This window comes from Carassius gibelio, chromosome A14, assembly GCF_023724105.1.
Source record: "Carassius gibelio isolate Cgi1373 ecotype wild population from Czech Republic chromosome A14, carGib1.2-hapl.c, whole genome shotgun sequence".
In the NCBI taxonomy this organism is placed as follows: domain Eukaryota; kingdom Metazoa; phylum Chordata; class Actinopteri; order Cypriniformes; family Cyprinidae; genus Carassius; species Carassius gibelio.
In genome coordinates this window covers 19,052,182-19,079,297 of record NC_068384.1, presented here as the reverse complement: position 1 = coordinate 19,079,297, position 27,116 = coordinate 19,052,182, and the positions used below count along the sequence as shown (strand labels likewise).

General features: G+C 39.9%; 2 protein-coding genes and 4 pseudogenes across 8 annotated transcripts in view; all 6 read left to right on the top strand.

The window, feature by feature from the left end:
- Positions 1–447: 447 nt before the first annotated feature.
- LOC128027093 (protocadherin gamma-A12-like) lies at positions 448–3,263 on the top strand. The gene is made up of 2 exons (XM_052614402.1): positions 448–2,956; positions 3,237–3,263. The coding sequence occupies exons 1-2, from the start codon at positions 539–541 to the stop codon at positions 3,261–3,263; spliced, it is 2,445 nt and encodes an 814-aa protein (XP_052470362.1). The 5' UTR covers positions 448–538.
- LOC128027743 (protocadherin gamma-A11-like) overlaps positions 3,001–27,116 on the top strand; it is a 90,131-nt gene continuing 66,015 nt past the window's right edge. For 2 of the 7 annotated variants that reach the window (XM_052615570.1, XM_052615568.1), the window contains exon 1: positions 3,336–5,760. In XM_052615570.1, coding sequence (XP_052471530.1) covers positions 3,469–5,760 — 2,292 coding nt within the window. In that variant the 5' untranslated portion in view covers positions 3,336–3,468. Of the gene's footprint in view, positions 5,905–18,937; positions 19,085–22,706; positions 22,854–27,116 lie in introns of all 7 variants that reach the window. The other 5 variants (XM_052615574.1, XM_052615572.1, XM_052615569.1 and 2 more) reach the window with 5 other exon arrangements.
- Positions 6,688–9,250, top strand: LOC128027751 (protocadherin gamma-A5-like; annotated as a pseudogene).
- The window catches only part of LOC128027752 (protocadherin gamma-A11-like), a 48,328-nt pseudogene continuing 33,834 nt past the window's right edge, over positions 12,623–27,116 (top strand).
- LOC128027064 (protocadherin gamma-A11-like) lies at positions 16,397–18,924 on the top strand (annotated as a pseudogene).
- LOC128027749 (protocadherin gamma-A11-like) lies at positions 23,982–26,635 on the top strand (annotated as a pseudogene).

The window sequence follows — 27,116 nt, the reverse complement described above, 5'->3', positions numbered from 1 at the left end:
TTCAAAGGATATTTTACAGTAGTCTGCGATGTTGTCTATTATAGCTAAAAGTTACCTTTAAACGGCCTGTGTAGTGCCGCTGTCCATGGTGCTGAAAATTATAGCCTCGATCAAATCATTCTCATCCTTCCTATCATGAATTTATATATATATATATATATATATAGAGAGAGAGAGAGAGAGAGAGAGAGAGAGAGAGAGAGAGAGAGAGAGAGAGAGAGAGAGATTAGTACAAAGGATATCATTAAATTGGTAATACAGTACATCACATACATCGTCCTTTGCTTTGGCTCACTTTGAACAGCAAGGGCCGCTGTTGATCAGTAAAACATTTGATGGTGTGCTTCGTCATTCAGAGTCTTCATCCCTTCCCATTTTCTTGCATTCTGGCAAATGAGGGCAAGGCTGCATCCACATTTTTATTCAGGGTTGCTCTAAGGTTTGCAATAAATTTTCCATTGCATCATTTCTTCAAAACATCTTGGATTACATCTCAATTTTTTAACTTATTGGATTTACAATTAGTTAACCCTGGATTATGGTTCAGATGGTTCATCGGTCTTGGCAATGGAAAATTCTGTGGCTATTATCGATGTTATCTTCTTTTTATATTTACACTGCAAGAGGACAGATACGATATTCGATTCTGGAGGAGATGAAGAAAGGCTCACTCATAGGTAATGTAGCACAAGATCTGGGGCTTGATTTGAAAAGGCTTCGTACGGGTCGAGCGCGTATCGTGACCGGAGAAAGCACCCAGTACGCTGAGCTTAAAACAGACAAAGGGCTTCTAGTCGTGAGTGAGAGAATAGACCGAGAACATCTTTGCGGCGACGTCACACCATGCAGCTTTAGCTTCGAGATCATTCTAGAGAACCCAATGGAACTACACCCAGTTACTATTGAAATATTGGATGAAAACGATCACGCGCCATCCTTTCAGAACAAAGAATTAAAATTCGAAATTAGCGAGTCTGCAGCGCTGGGATCACGTTTTTTATTGGAAAGCGCAGATGACCACGACGTAGGCGTGAACTCACTGCAGAATTACATTTTATCGCCAAACAATAATTTTGTTTTAAAGCAACACTCAAATCCAGACGGCAGTAAATACGCGGAAATGGTTTTACAGAAAGCGTTAGACTGGGAGGAGCATCCTCATTTATCTCTAAAGCTGATCGCTGTAGATGGCGGAAACCCGCAGAGGTCTGGCTCTGTTAATATAGAGATTACTGTTTTAGATGTGAATGACAACGCACCCGTGTTTAACCAGACCGTCTATAGGGCATCTGTGGTGGAAAATGCACCAAAGGGCACTTATATTACTACAGTTAGTGCCGCAGATGCAGACGCTGGTTTAAATGGGCGAATAACGTACAATTTCTACAAACAAAAAGGAACCGCCTCTCAGTTATTCAATATCGACAGCGACACTGGCATTGTTTCTGTTGCTGGAGAAATTGATCATGAAAAAGATACTAAATTTGAACTTACAGTCGAGGCTAGGGATCAGGGTGGGTTAACTGATTCGAGTAAAATTGCGCTTGAGGTCATTGATGTAAACGACAATGCACCTGTCATCAATACAATGTCTTTCTCGAGCACAGTATCTGAAAATGCTTCACCTGAGACCACAGTTGCAATAATAAATGTTAAGGACTCCGACACTGATGATAATGGCAAGGTCAGTTGTTTTATCGAAGGATCTGAAGATTTTACAATAAAATCGACTTTAAGAAATTATTATTCTTTAGTAATAAATGCTATCTTAGATCGTGAGAAGTTGTCAGAGTATAACATCACTGTCATCGCCACTGATTCCGGAAAGCCTCCTTTAACAAGCAGAAAAACTTTTAAATTGAAAGTGACTGATGTTAATGATAATGCCCCAGTTTTTCAGCAGAGTGTTTATAATTCATACTTGCTAGAGAATAATTCACCTGGTGTTTCTGTTCTAACGATCAGAGCTCGTGACCCGGACGAAAATCAGAATGCACGTATATCTTACATTCTGGAAGAAAATGACTTTGGCGGTTCTCCTGTAGGAACGTATGTTTCCGTTAACGCAGAGAGCGGAGTTGTGCACGCAGTGCGAGCTTTTGATTATGAACAGATCAAAAACATTAAAATAACAATTATAGCACAGGATGGCGGCTCTCCTCCGCTTTGTAGCAACGTAACAGTGAACATTTTCATCCAAGATCAGAACGACAACGCGCCTCAGGTTCTGTATCCGGTCCAGTCTGGCGCTTCTGTGGTGGCTGAAATAGTGCCTCGTTCGGCAGATGTGGGTTATCTGGTGACTAAAGTGGTGGCTGTTGATGTGGACTCTGGACAGAATGCCTGGCTCTCATATAAACTGCAGAAAGCCACAGACAGGGCGCTGTTTGAAGTGGGCTTACAGAATGGAGAAATAAGAACTGTACGCCAAGTGACAGATAAAGATGCTGTGAAACAAAGACTCACTGTTGTAGTGGAGGACAACGGACAGCCCTCTCGATCAGCTACAGTCAATGTTAACGTGGCGGTGGCGGACAGCTTCCCTGAAGTGCTCTCGGAGTTCACCGACTTTACGCAAGACAAGGAATATAACAATAACCTGACTTTTTATCTCGTCTTGGCCTTGACCGCAGTCTCATTTCTTTTCATAACATGTTTGGTCGTCATAATATCTGTTAAAATCTACAGGTGGAGGCAATCTCGCCTTTATTACAAGTCCAATCTTCCAGTTATTCCGTATTATCCACCACGTTACGCGGACACTGTTGGCACAGGAACTCTGCAGCACGCCTATAATTATGAGGTTTACAGAACGACCGATTCAAGAAGGAGTGACTGTAAGTTTGTCAGACCTGCAAGTCAGAACGTGTTGATAGTGGATTCCAGTTCTACACTGACAGTTCAGCGCCCTCCCAGCGAGAAAAACATGCTGGATGAATTAGATTCTCCGGTAGAGGTGAGATATTATTATTATTATTACTGTTGTTGTTGTTGTGTACTCGGTTAATATAATATGGTAATGTGATAAGCTTTGAAACTTTGCATGAATTCATTCAACGTTGTTTTTCATGTTGCAAGGACCTGTCACATTTTACTCATGTATCGTTACATGTCTGCGTGGAACTTGTATATATTTCAGCACCTCCTCAGCGCTGCTATCGATTTATATTAATTTTTCTTAGCATTCTTTTATTTTCTCTTTTGAAATGTATGCGTTCGGTTAATGCTTATTTTAGACTCTAAGGGCCGCTGTTGGTCAATGAAATACTTTAAGTGCAGTAGGCTTGTCTCACAGTAAACCATGGACCCACCCCATCAGTGCGCACTTTGACGCAGTACACCTCTCTTTCATTCTTCACGGGTTGGTGAGAGGGTGATTTCTCTGCCCTTTTTTCTTCTTCCTAACGAATACAAAACGTTTTTGTAATCCTGCCTTGGAATATTCATCTATCATATTGGAAAAGCAGTATGGCTGTTAAGGATTTTTATAAAAATGGATGCGCTCGATGGCGTGTTGTCTTCCAACCGCAGTGGCAAGTATTGTTTTTCATCTCGTGCTACATTCCTTTTGCCATCTCTCAAATTCGCTACTCCATCCCTGAAGAAATGAGTAAAGGCTCGCTTATTGGTAATGTAGCACAAGATCTAGGGCTCAATTTGAAAAGGCTTCTTACGGGTCGAGCGCGTATCGTGACCGGAGAAAGCACTCGGTATGCAGAGCTCAGAACAGACAAAGGACTTCTAGTCGTGAGTGAGAGAATAGACCGAGAACAGCTTTGCGGCGACGTCACGCCATGCAGCTTTAGCTTCGAGATAATTCTAGAGAACCCAATGGAGTTGCATCAGGTTACTGTCGAAATCACCGATGTTAATGATAATTCTCCGGTGTTTGAAAATAATAAAATCAGTTTTGAAATTAGTGAATCGGCAGCTCTTGGTTCGGGTTTTGCTTTAGAAAGGGCGTATGACTCTGACGTAGAACTGAATTCTTTGCAAAATTATATTCTCTCACGAAATGATTATTTTGTTCTTAAACAAAACTCAAACCCAGACGGCAGTAAATACGTTGAGATGGTTCTTGATAAAGCGTTAGACCGGGAAGAACATCCTCATCTATCCCTGAAGCTGATCGCTGTAGATGGCGGAAGCCCGCAGAGGTCTGGCTCTGTTAATATAGAGATTACTGTTTTAGATGCGAATGACAATGCACCTGTTTTTAACCAGACAGTCTATAGGGCATCTGTGACGGAAAATTCTGAAAAAGGTACTCCTCTAATCACTGTAAATGCGACGGATGCAGATAGTGGGACAAACGGACAAATACTTTATTCGTTTTCTGATATAAAAGAACAATTTAAAGACATTTTTAACATTGACGGGAATACAGGTCAGATAACTGTTATAGGTGATGTTGATTTTGAGAAAGATAAGCGGTTTGAAATAAGAGTTAAAGCTAAAGACCAAGGCGGTCTGACAAGCACAAGTAAACTCATAATTGATGTAACTGACATTAATGATAATGCACCTGCGATAAACGTGATGTCTCTCTCGAGCCCTATATCAGAAGATTCGCCTCCAAGTACTACTATTGCAATAATTCATGTAAAAGACGCAGACTCAGGAAGAAATGGACAGGTTATGTGTTCTATTGATAAAAACTTCCCGTTCAGTATCAAATCGACCCTCTCGAACTATTATAATTTGATCACAGATGCCTTTCTTGACCGGGAAACTCAGTCAGAATATAACATAACAGTGATTGCGACCGATTCAGGTTCACCTGCACTCTCCAGCTCAACAACACTACGCCTTAAGGTTTCTGACATCAATGATAACGCGCCAGTTTTCGATCGAAATAGCTATTCAGCACACATACTTGAAAATAACGAACCAGGGCTGTCGATATGTAGTGTAACTGCGAGAGATTTAGACTGGAATCAGAATTCAAGATTGTCCTATTTTTTAGAAGATACTCAAATTGGTGGAGTGCCGATTTCCTCTTACCTGTCCATAAACTCCGAGAATGGCATAATACACGCTGTTCGTTCATTTGATTATGAGCAAATTAAGCAGCTTAGTTTTGTTGTAAAAGCGCAGGACGGAGGAAATCCTCCTCTCAGCAGCAACGTGAGCATGAAAATAATGATTCAGGACCAGAATGACAACGCGCCTCAGGTTCTGTATCCGGTCCAGTCTGGCGCTTCTGTGGTGGCTGAAATAGTGCCTCGTTCGGCAGATGTGGGTTATCTGGTGACTAAAGTGGTGGCTGTTGATGTGGACTCTGGACAGAATGCCTGGCTCTCATATAAACTGCAGAAAGCCACAGACAGGGCGCTGTTTGAAGTTGGCTTACAGAATGGAGAAATAAGAACTGTTCGCCAAGTGACAGATAAGGATGCTGTGAAACAAAGACTCACTGTTGTAGTGGAGGACAACGGACAGCCCTCTCGATCAGCTACAGTCAATGTTAACGTGGCGGTGGCGGACAGCTTCCCTGAAGTGCTCTCGGAGTTCACCGACTTTACGCACGACAAGGACTACAACGACAATCTGACTTTCTATCTGGTCTTGGCCTTGGCTGTAGTTTCGTTTCTCTTTATCGTGTCTATCATCGCCATACTGTCAGTCAAATGCTACAGATGGAGACGCGAGCGGATGTTTTACAAATCAGGAGCGAATCTTCCAGTTATTCCGTATTATCCGCCTCTTTACGCAGACGTAGGGGGCACAGGAACTTTACAGCACGTGTACAATTATGAGGTTTGCAGAACCACTGACTCCAGAAAGAGTGATCTGAAATTCGGCAGACCTTGCAGTGAGAGCATCATTAGTCTGGACAGCAGCGGAACACAGACACTCACGCATGCGCAAAGAGAAAAAAACAATCAAGATTTCGATGATCAGGTGAGATTTATTGTATATTTTGTTACATGTTAAAGTTCTTTCTTCTTTTTTCCCTATCTTTCGTCAACCGATGCTTTTGTGTATTTCTGTAAAAAAAAAAAAAAAAAGTTAATTAATTTACCAAGTAAGGTAATTCCTAACAAATTGAAACTACATCTCATTCTGTCCTTTGTTATTAAGATAGTTATCATATGATTTATGTCATATATTAATTTTTTGAAACCATTGCGTAGAAAATATGTCTTGATTCGCTGACCATGGTGCTGAAATGCTGTCAATGGGATATTTTAGTTACTCTTTGTGACTCTTTGTTTTGCATCCAGTATTTCTTCCTTAAAGTATTGTTTTCTCATGTTGCTTACGTTTTAAACACATTATTTTGTAATTTGTATTCGTGAATGTTTTTCCTCTATACTAAAAAAAAAAAAAAAAAGATTATGAATACACGACATTTTTAAGACTAACCAATTTAATCTCTAGGATACAACCATTGCAATCCAAATATATATTATGTAATATATTTATAGTGTAAATAGTTAATATATTTTTATATGATGTATATTTTAGACTTCTGAAATGTTTTTATTTTATGTTGTTTAATTTGTCGCGTTTTGAACGCCAGATGTCTTAATAAGAATAAAAAGTACCTATACATGTGTATTAATTTCTGTAGTTCATCAGACTGGACTCTTAGTGCCGCTGTTGGTCAATATGTGAGTTTAGAGAGCAGATCTGCTGCAGTTCCACCCCCATCATCTCCATATTATTAGAGAGAGACAGAAGCGGTGAGCACAGGCTGAGAAGCAGAAAGAAGGGAGATCCCGGAGATAATGAATTAATCATAATTTTTAGGATTTACAGACTTTTTATCACCACTTTTCACTTTGGATATTTTCATAATTTACTTCAGATTTTTGGATTAATTTGTTTTCTGCCATAATCTTCTCTTCCGTGGTCTTCTGCAAAATGTCTGACAGAACAATGGCGCGGCAAGTACTGCTGTTTATTTGGTTTCTCTCTCTCAGTTCAGCTCTCGGGCAGGTCAGTTACTCCATTCCTGAAGAAATGGCGAAAGGCTCTTTAGTCGGAAACATAGTGCAGGATTTGGGTTTAGATTTAAAGAGACTGAAATCTGGTAAAGCGCGTATTTACACAGGAGACAGCGCTGAATACATCGAGCTGAATAAAGAAAGAGGAGTCCTCCTTATCAAAGAGAGAATAGACCGAGAGGCGCTGTGCGGACAGACAACGCCTTGCGCGCTACATTTCCAGATTATTCTCGAAAATCCAATGCAGTTGTACCGCGTTACAGTTGAGGTCACAGATATAAATGACAATGCACCAATGTTTAGTAAGGCTGAGATGAGATTTGAAATTAATGAATTGTCTTCATCAGGTGCCAGATTTATACTGGAGAGGGCTATAGATCATGACGTCGGTCGAAATGGTATGCAGAGTTATTCTTTAGAGCCGACAGATAATTTTGTTTTAAAGTTTCAGAATCTCCCCGATGGAAATAAAGCCGTCGAAATGGTTCTCCAAACGCCCTTAGATCGAGAGAAAAAAGATCATATCTCTTTACTTTTAACAGCATTCGACGGAGGCGAACCCCAAATGTCTGGTACAATGAAGATACATATTACAGTTTTAGATGCAAATGATAACGTCCCTGTGTGTTCACAATCCGTATACAAGGCTAGCATAGCTGAAAATTCGCCAAAAGGCACAGTTTTAACTACAGTTAGTGCTTCTGATGCTGACCAGGGTTCAAATGGTAGAATATCGTTCTCCATTTCAAGTACAGCGGACAAAGCGGAAAATATTTTTGAAGTAGACCCTGAATCTGGTCTTGTAAAAATTATTGGGGGCATAGATTATGAACTAAGTAAGTATTATCAGATTGATGTTCAGGCACGAGATGAAGGCGGTCATACTGATTCGTGTAAAATAATTGTTGACGTTACTGACACAAACGATAATAGTCCCATTATTAATATTATTTCAAAATCAAGCCAGATATCAGAGGACTCAAAAACTGGCACTGTTTTAGCAATACTAAATATTCAAGACGTAGACTCGAGTGAAAGTGGCAAAGTTAATTGTCACCTAAATGAAAATGTTCCATTCGTCATTCAATCTTCGCCCGATGGGTTCTTCAGTTTAGTCACAGATGGTGATTTAGACCGAGAGCGCGAGTCTGAGTATAACATCAGTGTGACGTGCGCGGATGAGGGCGTGCCCTCTCTCTCCAGCAGCGTCACTCTCTCCTTACAGATATCAGATGTGAATGATAACGCGCCTGTCTTTGACAAGAGCTCATATGAGGCCTCTGTTCAAGAAAACAATATTCCGGGTCTTTCCATATTCACAGTCAGAGCAAGAGACGCAGATTTTAACCAGAATGCCCGTGTGTCTTATATACTGGAGGACTCGTCGGTAAACGGAGTGCCGGTGTCCTCTTTAGTGTCCGTTAGTGCTGATAGTGGAGTCATACATGCAGTACGATCTTTCGATTACGAACAGATCAAAGATTTCCAGTTCCGCGTAAAAGCGCAAGACGGAGGCTCTCCTCCTCTCAGCAGCAACGTGAGCGTGAAAATAATGATTCAGGACCAGAATGACAACGCGCCTCAGGTTCTGTATCCGGTCCAGTCTGGCGCTTCTGTGGTGGCTGAAATAGTGCCTCGTTCGGCAGATGTGGGTTATCTGGTGACTAAAGTGGTGGCTGTTGATGTGGACTCTGGACAGAATGCCTGGCTCTCATATAAACTGCAGAAAGCCACAGACAGGGCTCTGTTTGAAGTGGGCTTACAGAATGGAGAAATAAGAACTGTACGCCAAGTGACAGATAAAGATGCTGTGAAACAAAGACTCACTGTTGTAGTGGAGGACAACGGACAGCCCTCTCGATCAGCTACAGTCAATGTTAACGTGGCGGTGGCGGACAGCTTCCCTGAAGTGCTCTCGGAGTTCACTGACTTCACGCACGACAAGGACTACAACGACAATCTGACTTTCTATCTGGTCTTGGCCTTGGCTGTAGTTTCGTTTCTCTTTATCGTGTCTATCATCGCCATACTGTCAGTCAAATGCTACAGATGGAGACGCGAGCGGATGTTTTACAAATCAGGAGCGAATCTTCCAGTTATTCCGTATTATCCGCCTCTTTACGCAGACGTAGGGGGCACAGGAACTTTACAGCACGTGTACAATTATGAGGTTTGCAGAACCACTGACTCCAGAAAGAGTGATCTGAAATACGGCAGACCTTGCAGTGAGAGCATCATTAGTCTGGACAGCAGCGGGACACAGACACTCACGTATGCGCAGAGAGGAAACGTGATCAATGAACAATTTGATGAGCAGGTGAGAATTTTTATTTTCAGTTTTTGTAGCAGTTTACAAAATTTTTGACTGAAAAAGCATTCTAACCATACATACATGAATCCTAAGTGTTTCCAGTTTTGCATGAAATAACAAGCAAGTTGCTACTCACATAATTAGGCTGTTGTTTTCATGACGGCATAGTTGCTGTTGTTTGAAGTATTCCCCTGTTATTTATTGTCTTGTGTTAATGTCACGGATCTGATGTGGGTTTTCTCCTTCTTCTGTATTTATTTTGTTACGTTGGTTTTAGCATTAGGGCTTTAATGTAAGATTGTGTGTGAGATAAATATAAAATAGTTATATAATTGTAAAATTATTTTATCGGTATTAAAATAATCTGGAGAATCTCGCATAGCTTGTTTTGGACACTTTTCTGTCTCAAAAATTCCAGAAATAATCTTTCTACTGTTTTTATTATTATTATTATTATTATTATTATTATTATTATTATGCTATATACATATTTTGCAGTTTATAAATCGGCAGTGTATGGAAGCATATGGGTAGCATTATTCAATTTGGGATGTAATATGCAAAATGACAATGCAATATGTAAAATGGCAATGCATTTCTGTATTTACATTTACATTTTCCAATACATCTGTGCAACGTTTGCTGCAAAATGAAAATTAAAATTAAATTACATAATTTTCATTTGCCATTTACTACACCAGTTTTAATATGTAAAATGAATATTAATTTTAACGCTTTCTAAGTTGCAAAATTAAAATGAAAATGTATTACAGAAATGATTAGATATGTCTAACATGTTAAAGCAAAAACTGTGGCAAAATGATCATTTAAATGCTATTTTTCTTAATTGCATTAACACTCACAGTCAAGACACTTACGATTGCATTTTCATTCGGTGTCCCGCAATGAATGTAGCAAAACTCAATGTGCACATTGAAAATGCATTCCGAGCCGATCACGTGTCCCCGCCCTCGCGCCACGTCAATCATTGTGTGAACAAGGCGGGGCTTACAGAAGGTCAGAGACTCAAGTCTCAAGAAGAGGATTCAATCAAGTGAGACAACATGGACAAGACAGTTGGTCCGTGTATGTTTTGATCATTTCGGTTTATGGCTTGGCTTCAATATTTCATTCGGACTTGTGGGCGGAGCTGAAACGCTGCTTTCATCTGATTGGTCAAATCGGATCGGTTTTCATCTGACAGCCTTCAGCTGAAATGTCTGAAACTACACTCACTGTTAATTAGCATAATATTTGAATCAGATGTAGCTGGGCACATAATTCGTGCTGCTGAGACCTGCAAATTATTTCTAGGTTGTAGTATTGTATGAATATTGTCCCACTGATAAAAACAGTGCAAACAGTTCTGCCCCTTTGGATAACAGTAAAGTGGAAATAAATATAGTTAAATTTATGAAATAAAATTAAATAGGATTTTTTGGGAAGGTAAGTCTGGCCAGTTATACAAGCAACACGAGTCGGACGAGTCTAAAGATATGAGCTGAATTGGCTGAAACATTAAAGTTCTAGTCTGTGTCAATTACTCTCATAATAAATAATAATAATAATGTTAACTGTATTTTTCGGTATAAGTTGCATCAGTCCAAAAATACGCCATGACGAGGAAAAAAACATATATAAGTCGCACTGGACTATATGTCATATTTATTCAAGACCAAGAGAAAACATTACCGTCTACAGCCGCGAGAGGGCGCTCTGGGGTAGGCTACAGGAGCACTGAGCAGCATAGAGCTAATTTTACTATTTTTATTTAGAAATGTAACTATATTCATTTTTACAATTATTTATTAATGTCACACACACACATACCTAGTGCCTTATGACTTAAACGATGAGAGTGGTAAATGTTACAGACATGGAACTGTTCAGTCTATTATTGATTTTAATTTCCACTTCACTGTTATCCAAAGGGACAGAACTATTTGCACTGTATTTATCAGTGGGACAATATTCATACAATACTATAACCTAGAAATAATTTGCAGGTCTCAGCAGCACGAATTTGCCCAGCTACATCTGATTCAAATATTATGCTAATTAACAGTGAGCGTAGTTTCAGACATTTCAGTGCTTCACTCGCACTGACTCTTATTCTGCCTGAAAGAATGACAAGACCGAGCTGAAGGCTGTCAGATGAAAACCGATCCGATTCGACCAATCAGATGAAAGCAGCGTTTCAGCTCCGCCCACAAATCCGAATGAAATATTGAAGCCAAGCCATAAACCGAAATGATCAAAACATACACGGACCAACTGTCTTGTCCATGTTGTCTCACTTGATTGAATCCTCTTCTTGAGACTTGAGTCTCTGACCTTCTGTAAGCCCCGCCTTGTTCACACAATGATTGACGTGGCGCGAGGGCGGGGACACGTGATCGGCTCCGAATGCATTTTCAATGTGCACATTGAATTTTGCTACATTCATTGCGGGACACCGAATGAAAATGCAATCGTAAGTGTCTTGACTGTGAGTGTTAATGCAATTAAGAAAAATAGCATTTAAATGATCATTTTGCCACAGTTTTGCTTTAACATGTTAGACATATCTAATCATTTCTGTAATACATTTTCATTTTAATTTTGCAACTTATAAAGCGTTAAAATTAATATTCATTTTACATTTTAAAACTGGTGTAGTAAATGGCAAATGAAAATTATGTAATTTAATTTTCATTTTCATTTTGCACCAAACATTGCACAAATGTATTGGAAAATGTAAATGTAAATACAGAAATGCATTGCCATTTTACATATTGCATTGTCATTTTGCATATTACATCCCAAATTGAATAATGCTACCCATATGCTTCCATAGCAGTGCGATTTTTAGACTGTTTTGAAGAACTTTCAAATATGCTTGTGAACACCAGCAGAACTCAAATACAATCGCAGTAACTGGCCATGGTGCTAAAAGGTTCAGTCTTGGATTCTTCTGTCTAATTTCCCCCCCTTTCATCCGTTCGTCAGAGCATATCTTAGAACTTTTGCGTCTTTCCAGTCTCTCAATGTGTTTAGAATTTAGAAGGATCGCATTCATTCAGTGTTATGTATTTCATGTTTCTGTCTACTGTTCAGTTAAGGGCACATCTAAGTTTGTGCTAATTCAATATCTTAGCTCATTTATTTATGTAGTTTTATATTTATTTATTTATTTATTTATTTATTACTGTTATAATTTGTTTAAAGGAAATCCTGCAATCATAACTTATTTTTAGATAATGGTATGATGATTGACAATCGAAACGGCTGTATTTTAACTATTTTTTACAATGTGGAATAATTCGAAAACATATATCGTAGCTTAGAAAAACAAATAACACTGTGTATTTGGACATTTCTGTAGTTCATCAGACTGGACTCATAGTGCCGCTGTTGGTCAATATGTGAGTTTAGAGAGCAAATATGCTGCAGTTCCACCCCCATCATCTCCATATTATTAGAGAGAGACAGAAGCTGAGCGCACAGTCTGAGAGGAAGAGAGAAGACAAATAACGGAGATACTGTATTTATAATACTTATTTCTGAAATCACATGCACATGTGTTAGTTGTCACCTGGGATATGTACATCATTTTATCCAGCTTCTTGGATTGAATTGTTTGTTTTCTGCTTGAATCTTCATTCCGTGGTCTTCTGCAAAATGTCGGACAGAACAATGGCGCGGCAAGTACTGCTGTTTATTTGGTTTCTCTCTCTCAGTTCAGCTCTCGGGCAGGTCAGTTACTCCATTCCTGAAGAAATGGCGAAAGGATCTTTAGTCGGGAACATAGCACAGGATTTGGGTTTAGATTTAAAGAGATTGAACTCGGGTAAAGCTCGTATTTACACAGGAGACAGCGCTGAATACATCGAGCTGAATAAAGAAAGAGGAGTCCTCCTTATCAAAGAGAGAATAGACCGAGAGGCGCTGTGCGGACAGACAACGCCTTGCGCGCTACATTTACAGATTATTCTTGAAAACCCAATGGAATTCTTTAGCGTTACAATTGAAATAACAGATATTAATGACAACACTCCCAGTTTTGAAAAGGGAATGATTGTTTTTAAAATCAGTGAATCAGCTGTTTCAGGATCTAAATTTATGTTAGACCCTGCTATAGATCTCGATGTGGGAATCAACGGCCTTCAAAGCTATACGCTAAAACCTACTGATAATTTTAATCTTATGTTTAAAAACCAACCAGGAGACGGGAAAAACGTCGAAATGATTCTAAAAAAGCCTTTAGACCGTGAAAAACAGCATGATATAAAATTAGTTCTCACAGCCATTGATGGGGGAGATCCTCAGTTGTCTGGCAGTATAGAGATACACGTTACAGTTTTAGACGTAAACGACAATGCTCCTGTTTTCTTGCAGTCAGTTTATAAAGCAACTGTAACAGAGAATGCGCCAAAAGACACTGTAGTGTCACAAGTGAGCGCAACTGACGCAGATGAGGGTGTAAATGGTAAAATAGAGTATTCTATTGCAAACAGACAGGATGATGCCAGGCAGTTATTTGGCATCAATCAAGATAGTGGCCAAGTTACAGTGGTCGGAATAATAGACTTTGAAAAAGCCCGCAATTACGAGATTCGTGTTCAAGCTAGTGATCATGGTGGTCTGACTGATTCTTGTAAAATCATAGTTGATGTAATTGATATCAATGATAATAAGCCATTGATCAATATTATGTCCAAAACAAACGTGATAGCTGAAAATTCCGCGTCTGAGACGGTGGTTACGATGATAAATGTTCAGGATCTTGATTCGGGAGAAAATGGGAAAGTTCAGTGTTCAGTTAATGAGAACATTCCATTTACTTTGAAGTCCGCAAATGCCAATTTCTTCAGTTTAGTCACAGATGGTGATTTAGACCGAGAGCGCGAGTCTGAGTATAACATCAGTGTGACGTGCGCGGATGAGGGCGTGCCCTCTCTCTCCAGCAGCGTCACTCTCTCCTTAAAGATATCAGATGTGAATGATAACGCGCCTGTCTTTGACATGAGCTCATATGAGGCCTCTGTTCAAGAAAACAACACACCGGGTCTTTCCATATTCACAATCAGAGCCAGAGACGCAGATTTTAACCAGAATGCCCGTGTGTCTTATATACTGGAGGACTCGTCGGTTAACGGAGTGCCGGTGTCCTCGTTAGTGTCCGTTAGTGCTGATAGTGGAGTCATACATGCAGTACGGTCTTTCGATTACGAGCAGATCAAAGATTTCCAGTTCCGCGTAAAAGCGCAAGACGGAGGCTCCCCTCCTCTCAGCAGCAACGTGAGCGTGAAAATAATGATTCAGGACCAGAATGACAACGCGCCTCAGGTTCTGTATCCGGTCCAGTCTGGCGCTTCTGTGGTGGCTGAAATAGTGCCTCGTTCGGCAGATGTGGGTTATCTGGTGACTAAAGTGGTGGCTGTTGATGTGGACTCTGGACAGAATGCCTGGCTCTCATATAAACTGCAGAAAGCCACAGACAGGGCTCTGTTTGAAGTGGGCTTACAGAATGGAGAAATAAGAACTGTTCGCCAAGTGACAGATAAAGATGCAGTGAAACAAAGACTCACTGTTGTAGTGGAGGACAACGGACAGCCCTCTCGATCAGCTACAGTCAATGTTAACGTGGCGGTGGCGGACAGCTTCCCTGAAGTGCTCTCGGAGTTCACTGACTTCACGCACGACAAGGACTACAACGAAAACCTGACTTTCTATCTGGTCTTGGCCTTGGCTGTAGTTTCGTTTCTCTTTATCGTGTCTATCATCGCCATACTGTCAGTCAAATGCTACAGATGGAGACGCGAGCGGATGTTTTACAAATCAGGAGCGAATCTTCCAGTTATTCCGTATTATCCGCCTCTTTACGCAGACGTAGGGGGCACAGGAACTTTACAGCACGTGTACAATTATGAGGTTTGCAGAACCACTGACTCCAGAAAGAGTGATCTGAAATACGGCAGACCTTGCAGTGAGAGCATCATTAGTCTGGACAGCAGCGGGACACAGACACTCACGTATGCGCAGAGAGGAAACGTGACCAATGAACAATTTGAGGATCAGGTGAGTTTTGTATTTCATAGACTGCGTAGCAGCTTCCTTTTTTATTTATTTTTTTTTTTTTTAACAGCAAAAGCGTTCAAATCGTTCATTTTACCTAAAATAAGGAGCAAGTTTCTATTCACACAATTAGGCTGTTGTTTTCATGATGGAATCGTAGCTTTAGTTTGATGTCCCTGCTATTTATTTTCGCGTGTTAATGTTACAGATAAAAAATATGGATTTTCTTCCACTTTCTTATTCATTTTGTTACACTGGTTTCACTTTAGTGTTTTAATGAAATATTTGTTTCATTTCAAGTTTGAAGGAGTTTTTCTTGGTCAAGTATGCATACTTCAACTTCCTTCATGTAACGTGCCCAAATTATTCGAGGTGTATGTACAATAGTTACATGATTCTAAAAATATTTTATCGGTTGTTAAATAATATGAAGAATCTCGTGTTGCTGCTTTAAACCCATTTGCGGTCTTCAGAAACGGCTAAAATAACAATATTTATACTCTAATGTTAAGTGGGTTTATCCGACTTAATCCATATTTTACCATTTTTAAATCCACAATTTAAAGGCTGTTTTGAAGATATTTTATATATGCTTGTGAAGACCAGCAGAACTCTATTCAGTCATGGTAACTGGCCGTGGTGCTGAAACTGTCAGTCTTGGGTTCTTCTGCCTATTTTCATTATCTCCGTTCGTTAGAGCACATCTTCTAGAACTTTTGCGTCCTTTCAGTCTCTCAATATGTTAAGAATTTAAAAGTATGATATTCGTCCATATTTATATATTTTAAGTTTATTTCTACTGTTCAGCCAAGGTCGGACCTAAGTTTGCGCTACTTCAATATCTAGACCTTTTCATTGTTTTATTTATTTGTTTGTTTACATATTGTTACATGTATAATTTGTTTAAATGAAATTATGCAATCATAACTCGTTTTTTAATTTATTTTTTACTATTTTTTTATATTTATATGTTGATTGGCAATCGCTGTGTTTTAATTATTTTTACAGGGGGAATAATTCTAAAACACATATCGTAGTGTAGAAAATAAAATGCGTCTATTTGGTCATTTCTGTAGTTCATCAGACTGGACTCTTAGTGCCGCTGTTGGTCAATATGTGAGTTTAGAGAGCAGATCTTCTGCAGTTCCACCCCCATCATCTCCATATTATTAGAGAGAGACAGAAGCTGAGCGCACAGTCTGAGAGGAAGAGAGAAGACAAATAACGGAGATACTGTATTAAGTAACCTTTTCTTTGACATACAAACTGTTTGCTGGCTCTAGTTACTCTGGATTTAACACGATTTCCTCCAGCTTTTTGGATTTATTTATTTCCTTTTTGTCCTTCCGTGGTCTTCTGCAAAATGTCGGACAGAACAATGGCGCGGCAAGTACTGCTGTTTATTTGGTTTCTCTCTCTCAGTTCAGCTCTCGGACAGGTCAGTTACTCCATTCCTGAGGAAATGGCGAAAGGCTCTTTAGTCGGGAACATAGCGCAGGATTTGGGTTTAGATTTAAAGAGATTGAACTCGGGTAAAGCTCATATTTATACAGGAGACAGTGCTGAATACATCGAGCTGAATAAAGAAAGAGGAGTCCTCCTTATCAAAGAGAGAATAGACCGAGAGGCGCTGTGCGGACAGACAACGCCTTGCGCGCTACATTTACAGATTATTCTTGAAAACCCGATGGAATTTTTTAGCGTTACAATTGAAATAACAGATATTAATGACAACACTCCCAGTTTTGAAAAGAGTACGATTATTTTTAAAATCAGTGAATCAGTTATTTTAGGATCTAAATTTATGTTAGAGCCTGCTATAGATCTTGATGTGGGAATCAACGGTCTTCAAAGCTATACGCTAAAACCTACTGATAATTTTAATCTTATGTTTAAAAACCAACCAGGAGACGGGAAAAATGTTGAAATGATTCTAAAAAAGCCTTTAGACCGTGAAAAACAGCATGATATAAAATTAGTGCTCACAGCCATTGATGGGGGAGATCCTCAGTTGTCTGGCAGTATAGAGATACACGTTACAGTTTTAGACGCAAACGACAATGCTCCTGTTTTCTTGCAGTCAGTTTATAAAGCCACTGTAACAGAGAATGCGCCAAAAGACACTGTAGTGTCACAAGTGAGCGCAACTGACGCAGATGAGGGTTTAAATAGTAAAATAGAGTATTCAATTGCAAACAGACAGGGTGATGCAAGGCAGTTATTTGGCATCAATCAAGATAGTGGCCAAGTTACAGTGGTCGGAATAATAGACTTTGAAAAAGCTCGCAATTACGAGATAAGTGTTCAAGCTAGTGATCATGGTGGTCTGACTGATTCGTGTAAAATCATAGTTGATGTAATTGATATAAATGATAATAAGCCAGTGATCAATATTATGTCCAAAACAAACGTGATAGCTGAAAATTCCGCGTCTGAGACGGTGGTTACGATGATAAATGTTCAGGATCTTGATTCGGGAGAAAATGGGAAAGTTCAGTGTTCAGTTAATGAGAACATTCCATTTACTTTGAAGTCCGCAAATGCCAATTTCTTCAGTTTAGTCACAGATGCTGATTTAGACCGAGAGCGCGAGTCTGAGTATAACATCAGTGTGACGTGCGCGGATGAGGGCGTGCCCTCTCTCTCCAGCAGCGTCATTCTCTCCTTAAAGATATCAGATGTGAATGATAACGCGCCTGTCTTTGACAAGAGCTCATATGAGGCCTCTGTTCAAGAAAACAACACACCGGGTCTTTCCATATTCACAGTCAGAGCAAGGGACGCAGATTTTAACCAGAATGCCCGTGTGTCTTATATACTGGAGAACTCGTCGGTAAACGGAGTGCCGGTGTCCTCGTTAGTGTCCGTTAGTGCTGATAGTGGAGTCATACATGCAGTACGATCTTTCGATTACGAGCAGATCAAAGATTTCCAGTTCCGCGTAAAAGCGCAAGACGGAGGAAATCCTCCTCTCGGCAGCAACGTGAGCGTGAAAATAATGATTCAGGACCAGAATGACAACGCGCCTCAGGTTCTGTATCCGGTCCAGTCTGGCGCTTCTGTGGTGGCTGAAATAGTGCCTTGTTCGGCAGATGTGGGTTATCTGGTGACTAAAGTGGTGGCTGTTGATGTGGACTCTGGACAGAATGCCTGGCTCTCATATAAACTGCAGAAAGCCACAGACAGGGCTCTGTTTGAAGTGGGCTTACAGAATGGAGAAATAAGAACTGTTCGGCAAGTGACAGATAAAGATGCTGTGAAACAAAGACTCACTGTTGTAGTGGAGGACAACGGACAGCCCTCTCGATCAGCTACAGTCAATGTTAACGTGGCGGTGGCGGACAGCTTCCCTGAAGTGCTCTCGGAGTTCACTGACTTCACGCACGACAAGGACTACAACGAAAACCTGACTTTCTATCTGGTCTTGGCCTTGGCTGTAGTTTCGTTTCTCTTTATCGTGTCTATCATCGCCATACTGTCAGTCAAATGCTACAGATGGAGACGCGAGCGGATGTTTTACAAATCAGGAGCGAATCTTCCAGTTATTCCGTATTATCCGCCTCTTTACGCAGACGTAGGAGGCACAGGAACTTTACAGCACGTGTACAATTATGAGGTTTGCAGAACCACTGACTCCAGAAAGAGTGATCTGAAATACGGCAGACCTTGCAGTGAGAGCATCATTAGTCTGGACAGCAGCGGGACACAGACACTCACGTATGCGCAGAGAGGAAACGTGATCAATGAAGAATTTGAGGATCAGGTGAGTTTTGTATTTCACAGACTGCGTAGCAGCTTCCTTTTTTTTCTTTTTTTACAGCAAAAGCGTTCAAATCGTTCATTTTACCTAAAATAAGGAGCAAGTTGCTATTCACACAATTAGGCTGTTGTTTTCATGATGGAATCGTAGCTTTAGTTAGATGTCCCTGCTATTTATTTTCGCGTGTTAATGTTACAGATAAAAAATATGGATTTTCTTCCACTTTTGTATTTATTTTGTTACACTGGTTTTACTTTAGTGCTTTAATTAAATATTTGTTTCATTTCAAGTTTGAAGGAGTTTTTCTCGGTCAAGTATGCATACTTCAACTTCCTTTATGTAACTTGCCCAAATTATTCGAGGTGTATGTACAATAGTTACATGATTCTAAAAATATTTTATCGGTTGTTAAATAATATGAAGAATCTCGTGTTGCTGCTTTAAACCCATTTCCGGTCTTCAGAAACGGCTAAAATAACAATATTTATACTGTAATGTAAAGTGGGTTTATCTGACCTAATCCGTATTTTACAGTTTTTAAATCCACAATTTAAAGACTGTTTTGAAGATATTTTATATATGCTTGTGAAGACCAGCAGAACTCTATTCATTCATGGTAACTGGCCGTGGTGCTGAAACTGTCAGTCTTGGGTTCTTCTGCCTATTTTCCTTATCTCCGTTCGTTAGAGCACATCTTCTAGAACTTTTGCGTCCTTTCAGTCTCTCAATATGTTTAGAATTTAAAAGTATGATATTCGTCCATATTCATATATTTTAAGTTTATTTCTACTGTTCAGTCAAGGTCGGACCTAAGTTTGCGCTACTTCAATATCTAGACCTTTTCATTGTGTTTTATTTATTTGTTTGTTTACATATTGTGACATGTATCATTTGTTTAAAGGAAATTATGCAATCATAACTCGTTTTTTTATTTATTTTTTACTATTTTTTTCTTTTTTTTTCTTTTTTGTAGTTATATGCTGGTTGGCAATCGCTGTGTTTTAATTATTTTTACAGGGGGAATAATTCTAAAACACATATCGTAGTGTAGAAAAATAAATGCGTCTATTTGGTCATTTCTGTAGTTCATCAGACTGGACTCTTAGTGCCGCTGTTGGTCAATATGTGAGTTTAGAGAGCAGATCTTCTGCAGTTCCACCCCCATCATCTACATATTATTAGAGAGAGACAGAAGCTGAGCGCACAGTCTGAGAGGAAGAGAGAAGACAAATAACGGAGATACTGTATTAAGTATCCTTTTCTTTGACATACAAACTTTTTGCTAGCTCTAGTTACTTTGGATTTATACACGATTTCCTCCAGCTTTTTGGATTTATTTATTTCCTTTTGTCCTTCCGTGGTCTTCTGCAAAATGTCGGACAGAACAATGGCGCGGCAAGTACTGCTGTTTATTTGGTTTTTCTCTCTCAGTTCAGCTCTCGGACAGGTCAGTTACTCCATTCCTGAGGAAATGGCGAAAGGCTCTTTAGTCGGGAACATAGCGCAGGATTTGGGTTTAGATTTAAAGAGACTACAATCAGGTAAAGCGCGTATTTATACAGGAGACAGCGCTGAATACATCGAGCTGAATAAAGAAAGAGGAGTCCTCCTTATCAAAGAGAGAATAGACCGAGAGGCGCTGTGCGGACAGACAACGCCTTGCGCGCTACATTTACAGATTATTCTTGAAAACCCGATGGAATTTTTTAGCGTTACAATTGAAATAACAGATATTAATGACAACACTCCCAGTTTTAAAAAGAGTACGATTATTTTTAAAATCAGTGAATCAGTTATTTTAGGATCTAAATTTATGTTAGAGCCTGCTATAGATCTTGATGTGGGAATCAACGGCCTTCAAAGCTATACGCTAAAACCTACTGATAATTTTGATCTTAAATTTAAAAGTCAAACAGGAGACGGTAAAAATGTCGAAATGGTTCTAAAAAAGCCTTTAGACCGTGAAAAACAGCATGATATAAAATTAGTGCTCACAGCCATTGATGGAGGAGATCCTCAGTTGTCTGGCAGTATAGAGATACACGTTACAGTTTTAGACGCAAACGACAATGCTCCTGTTTTCTTGCAGTCAGTTTATAAAGCAACTGTAACAGAGAATGCGCCAAAAGACACTGTAGTGTCACAAGTGAGCGCAACTGACGCAGATGAGGGTATAAATAGTAAAATAGAGTATTCAATTGCAAACATGCAAGATGATGCTCGGCAGTTATTTGAAATAGACGAACATAAAGGCAAAGTTACAGTGGTCGGAATAATAGACTTTGAAAAAGCTCGCAATTACGAGATAAATGTTCAAGCTAGTGATCATGGTGGTCTGACTGATTCTTGTAAAATCATAGTTGATGTAATTGACATCAATGATAATAAACCAGTGATCAATATTATGTCCAAAACAAACGTGATAGCTGAAAATTCAGCGTCTGAGACAGTGGTTACGATGATAAATGTTCAGGATCTTGATTCGGGAGAAAATGGGAAAGTTCAGTGTTCAGTTAATGAGAACATTCCATTTACTTTGAAGTCCGCAAATGCCAATTTCTTCAGTTTAGTCACAGATGGTGATTTAGACCGAGAGCGCGAGTCTGAGTATAACATCAGCGTGACGTGCGCGGATGAGGGCGTGCCCTCTCTCTCCAGCAGCGTCACTCTCTCCTTAAAGATATCAGATGTGAATGATAACGCGCCTGTCTTTGATAAGAGCTCATATGAGGCCTCTGTTCAAGAAAACAACACACCGGGTCTTTCCATATTCACAGTCAGAGCCAGTGACATAGATTTTAACCAGAATGCCCGTGTGTCTTATATACTGGAGGACTCGTTGGTAAACGGAGTGCCGGTGTCCTCTTTAGTGTCCGTTAGTGCTGATAGTGGAGTCATACATGCAGTACGATCTTTCGATTACGAGCAGATCAAAGATTTCCAGTTCCGCGTAAAAGCGCAAGACGGAGGCTCCCCTCCTCTCAGCAGCAACGTGAGCGTGAAAATAATGATTCAGGACCAGAATGACAACGCGCCTCAGGTTCTGTATCCGGTGCAGTCTGGCGCTTCTGTGGTGGCTGAAATAGTGCCTCGTTCGGCAGATGTGGGTTATCTGGTGACTAAAGTGGTGGCTGTTGATGTGGACTCTGGACAGAATGCCTGGCTCTCATATAAACTGCAGAAAGCCACAGACAGGGCGCTGTTTGAAGTGGGCTTACAGAATGGAGAAATAAGAACTGTTCGCCAAGTGACAGATAAAGATGCTGTGAAACAAAGACTCACTGTTGTAGTGGAGGACAACGGACAGCCCTCTCGATCAGCTACAGTCAATGTTAACGTGGCGGTGGCGGACAGCTTCCCTGAAGTGCTCTCGGAGTTCACTGACTTTACGCACGACAAGGACTACAACGAAAACCTGACTTTCTATCTGGTCTTGGCCTTGGCTGTAGTTTCGTTTCTCTTTATCGTGTCTATCATCGCCATACTGTCAGTCAAATGCTACAGATGGAGACGCGAGCGGATGTTTTACAAATCTGGAGCGAATCTTCCAGTTATTCCGTATTATCCGCCTCTTTACGCAGACGTCGGGGGCACAGGAACTTTACAGCACGTGTACAATTATGAGGTTTGCAGAACCACTGACTCCAGAAAGAGTGATCTGAAATACGGCAGACCTTGCAGTGAGAGCATCATTAGTCTGGACAGCAGCGGGACACAGACACTCACGCATGCGCAGAGAGGAAAACTGATCAGTGAAGAATTTTGTGATCAGGTGAGAATTTTTATTTTCAGTTTTTGTAGCAGCTTGTAAGACAATTACAATTTTACATATAATTGCAAGTAAGCAAGGCTGTTGCTTTTATGGTGGCATCGTAGCTGTAGTTTGAAGTATGTCCCTCCTATTTATTTTCTAGTGTTAATTGTACAACTCATATGTGGGTTTTCTGCTTATTTTGCATTTATTTTGTTACCTTGGTTTCCCTGTCGTGCTTAATGCAAGATTTGTTCAATTTCCAGTTTAGGGAGTTTGTTCTGGTCATGTATGCATACGTCAACATTCTTAATGTCTTTTGCCCAAATTATTTGTGTTTTCAGTAACTTTCTTTAATATATACAACATATGTTTTATCAAGTAATAGTTGTGATTTTGTTTTGATTCTAAATAATTTCAACGTGAGGTGTAATTACAATATTTATATGATTCAAAATTATTTTATCAGTTTTAAGTAATCTGAAGAATCTCGTGTTGTTGCTTTAAAACCATTTCCATTCTTTAGAAAGATTATTATTTCAGGCGTATCTGCTTTAACGTGAAGTGGTTATATCTACCTTATCCATATTTAAAAGTTTTTAAATCCACAATACGTTTTTTTTAACTGTTTTCTTTTATATATACTTGTGAAGACCAGCAGAACTCTATTCAGTCATGGTAGCTGGCCGTGGTGCTGAAACGGTCAGTCTTGGGTTCTTCTGCCTACTTTATTTCTCCCTTGCATCCGTTCGTTAGAGCACATCTTCCAGAACTTCTGCGTCCTTTCAGTCTCTCAATTTGTTCAGAATTTAAAACTATTTTTTCGTTCATATTCATATATTTCACATTTCTCTTTATTATTCCGTTAAGCGCACACCTATGTTTGTGCTAATTCAATATATAGTCCTTTATTATTATTATTAGTAGTAGTAGTAGTATTGTTGTTACTTTTACAATTTGATTAAAGGAAATCATGCAATCATAACTCATTTTTTTTTTTTTTGTAGAGTTGTATGCTGATTGGCAATCGCGACAGCTGTATTCTAATAATTTTTACAGGGGGACATAATTCTAAAACACATCTCATAGCGTAGGAAAAAATGTGTCTATCTGGTAATTTCAGTAGTTCATCAGACTGGACTCATAGTGCCGCTGTTGGTCAATATGTGAGTTTAGAGAGCAAATATGCTGCAGTTCCACCCCCATCATCTCCATATTATTAGAGAGAGACAGAAGCTGAGCGCACAGTCTGAGAAGAAGAGAGAAGACAAATCACGGAGATAATGTATTTTTAAACCTTTTTCTGGAATTACAAACACGTTTGTTAGTTCTCGTCACTTTGGATATGTACATGATTTCCTCCAGCTTTTTGGAGTGATTTATTTGTTTTCTGCTTGAATCTTCCCTCTGTGGTCTTCTGCAAAATGTCGGACCGAACAATGGCGCGGCAAGTACTGCTGTTTATTTGGTTTCTCTCTCTCAGTTCAGCTCTCGGGCAGGTCAGTTACTCCATTCCTGAGGAAATGGCGAAAGGCTCTTTAGTCGGAAACATAGCGCAGGATTTGGGTTTAGATGTAAAGAGATTAAAATCGGGTAAAGCTCGTATTTATACAGGAGACAGCGCTGAATACATCGAGCTGAATAAAGAAAGAGGAGTCCTCCTTATCAAAGAGAGAATAGACCGAGAGGCGCTGTGCGGACAGAAAACGCCTTGCGCGCTGCATTTCCAGATTATTCTCGAAAGCCCGATGGAGTTTTACAGTGTTAATGTTGAGGTGCTTGATATAAATGATCACACACCATTTTTTGAAAAAAGCCAAATTATATTCAGAATTAGCGAATCTGCGTCCATTGGTACCAAATTTACAATAGAACCTGCTAGAGATCTTGACGTTGGAATGAATAGTCTGCAGACATATATATTAAAACCGACAGATAATTTTGCCTTGAAATTCAAGAGCCAGCCAGCGGGAGGACAAAATGTTGAAATGATTTTACAAAAGCCTCTAGATCGTGAGAAGCAGGAGCACATGTTTTTAACATTAACAGCCATTGACGGAGGCGATCCTCAAATGTCTGGAAATATTCAAATAAATATTATTGTTTTAGATGCGAACGATAACACTCCAGTTTTCACACAGTCAGTTTATAAAACAGCTGTAACTGAGAATTCACCAAAAGAAACAGTTGTGACGACAGTTACAGCGTCGGATCCAGATCAAGGAGTAAATGGTGAAATAATATATTCAATAACAAACACGTTAGATAAAGTACGAGACATATTTGAAATTAACGAGACTGATGGCAAAGTAAGATTGATCGGTTTGGTTGATTATGAACAAGATCTGCACTTTGAGATTCGCGTTCAAGCTAGTGATCATGGAGGCTTTACTGATTCTTGTAAAATCATAGTTGATGTAATTGACATCAATGATAATAAGCCAGTGATAAATATTATGTCTAAAACAAACGTGATAGCAGAAAATTCCGCGTCTGAGACGGTGGTTACGATGATAAATGTTCAGGATCTTGACTCGGGAGAAAATGGGAAAGTTCATTGTTCTATTAATGAGAATATCCCTTTCACGTTGAGGTCGACAAATGCCAATTTCTTCAATTTAGTCACAGATGGTGATTTAGACAGAGAGCGCGTGTCTGAGTATAACATCAGTGTGACGTGCGCGGATGAGGGCGTGCCTTCTCTCTCCAGCAGCGTCACTCTCTCCTTAAAGATTTCAGATGTGAATGATAACGCGCCTGTCTTTGACAAGAGCTCATATGAGTCCTCTGTTCAAGAAAACAACACACCGGGTCTTTCCATATTCACAGTCAGAGCCAGAGACGCAGATTTTAACCAGAATGCCCGTGTGTCTTATATACTGGAGGACTCGTTGGTAAACGGAGTGCCGGTGTCCTCGTTAGTGTCCGTTAGTGCTGATAGTGGAGTCATACATGCAGTACGATCTTTCGATTACGAGCAGATCAAAGATTTCCAGTTCCGCGTAAAGGCGCAGGACGGAGGCTCTCCTCCTCTCAGCAGCAACGTGAGCGTGAAAATAATGATTCAGGACCAGAATGACAACGCGCCTCAGGTTCTGTATCCGGTCCAGTCTGGCGCTTCTGTGGTGGCTGAAATAGTGCCTCGTTCGGCAGATGTGGGTTATCTGGTGACTAAAGTGGTGGCTGTTGATGTGGACTCTGGACAGAATGCCTGGCTCTCATATAAACTGCAGAAAGCCACAGACAGGGCTCTGTTTGAAGTGGGCTTACAGAATGGAGAAATAAGAACTGTACGCCAAGTGACAGATAAAGATGCTGTGAAACAAAGACTCACTGTTGTAGTGGAGGACAACGGACAGCCCTCTCGATCAGCTACAGTCAATGTTAACGTGGCGGTGGCGGACAGCTTCCCTGAAGTGCTCTCGGAGTTCACTGACTTCACGCACGACAAGGACTACAACGACAACCTGACTTTCTATCTGGTCTTGGCCTTGGCTGTAGTTTCGTTTCTCTTTATCGTGTCTATCATCGCCATACTGTCAGTCAAATGCTACAGATGGAGACGCGAGCGGATGTTTTACAAATCAGGAGCGAATCTTCCAGTTATTCCGTATTATCCGCCTCTTTACGCAGACGTAGGGGGCACAGGAACTTTACAGCACGTGTACAATTATGAGGTTTGCAGAACCACTGACTCCAGAAAGAGTGATCTGAAATACGGCAGACCTTGCAGTGAGAGCATCATTAGTCTGGACAGCAGCGGAACACAGACACTCACGCATGCGCAAAGGGAGAGACTGAACTTTGATGACTGTGACGATCAGGTGAGAAATATTTTTACAGCTAATTTATATCTCTGCTAAATAAATTGTCTCTGCAATACTTAGAAGTGTATTACGTTATTTTTATCAGAACAGAAAATGACACGAATTCATTGCTGTTGTATTTTCATCCGTTTGCTGTAATTTGGTAATATTCTGAAATACTATGGCACTATAGCCGAGTAATACTTTGTCCACTTTAACTACATTATCTCGCTAGCTTATGTGCAGTTCTTAATTTGTAGTTACATCCCTTTTCTCTGAATGGTTTTTCACTTTTTATTTTTATTTATTTATTTGTTTAATATTATTATTTATTTGTTTATTTTTCGTCAGAAAGTGAGAAACTATTTAGCATCTTGCGTCCCTGGCCATGGTCCTGAAATGCTCTCGGTAAGATTTTTCAAAATTTTATTGGGTTTATCCACCGGTTCATAATTGTTTTTTAGGTACTTATCCCTTT

What these genes read in the sequence shown, in the direction of transcription:
- LOC128027093 (XM_052614402.1), top strand. Translation starts at nt 539, where the DNA reads ATGGTTCAGATGGTTCATCGGTCTTGGCAATGGAAAATTCTGTGGCTA. An exon ending in AATTAGATTCTCCGGTAGAG is followed by an intron (nt 2,957 to 3,236) that starts GTGAGATATTAT and finishes TGCTTATTTTAG; the next exon opens with ACTCTAAGGGCCGCTGTTGG.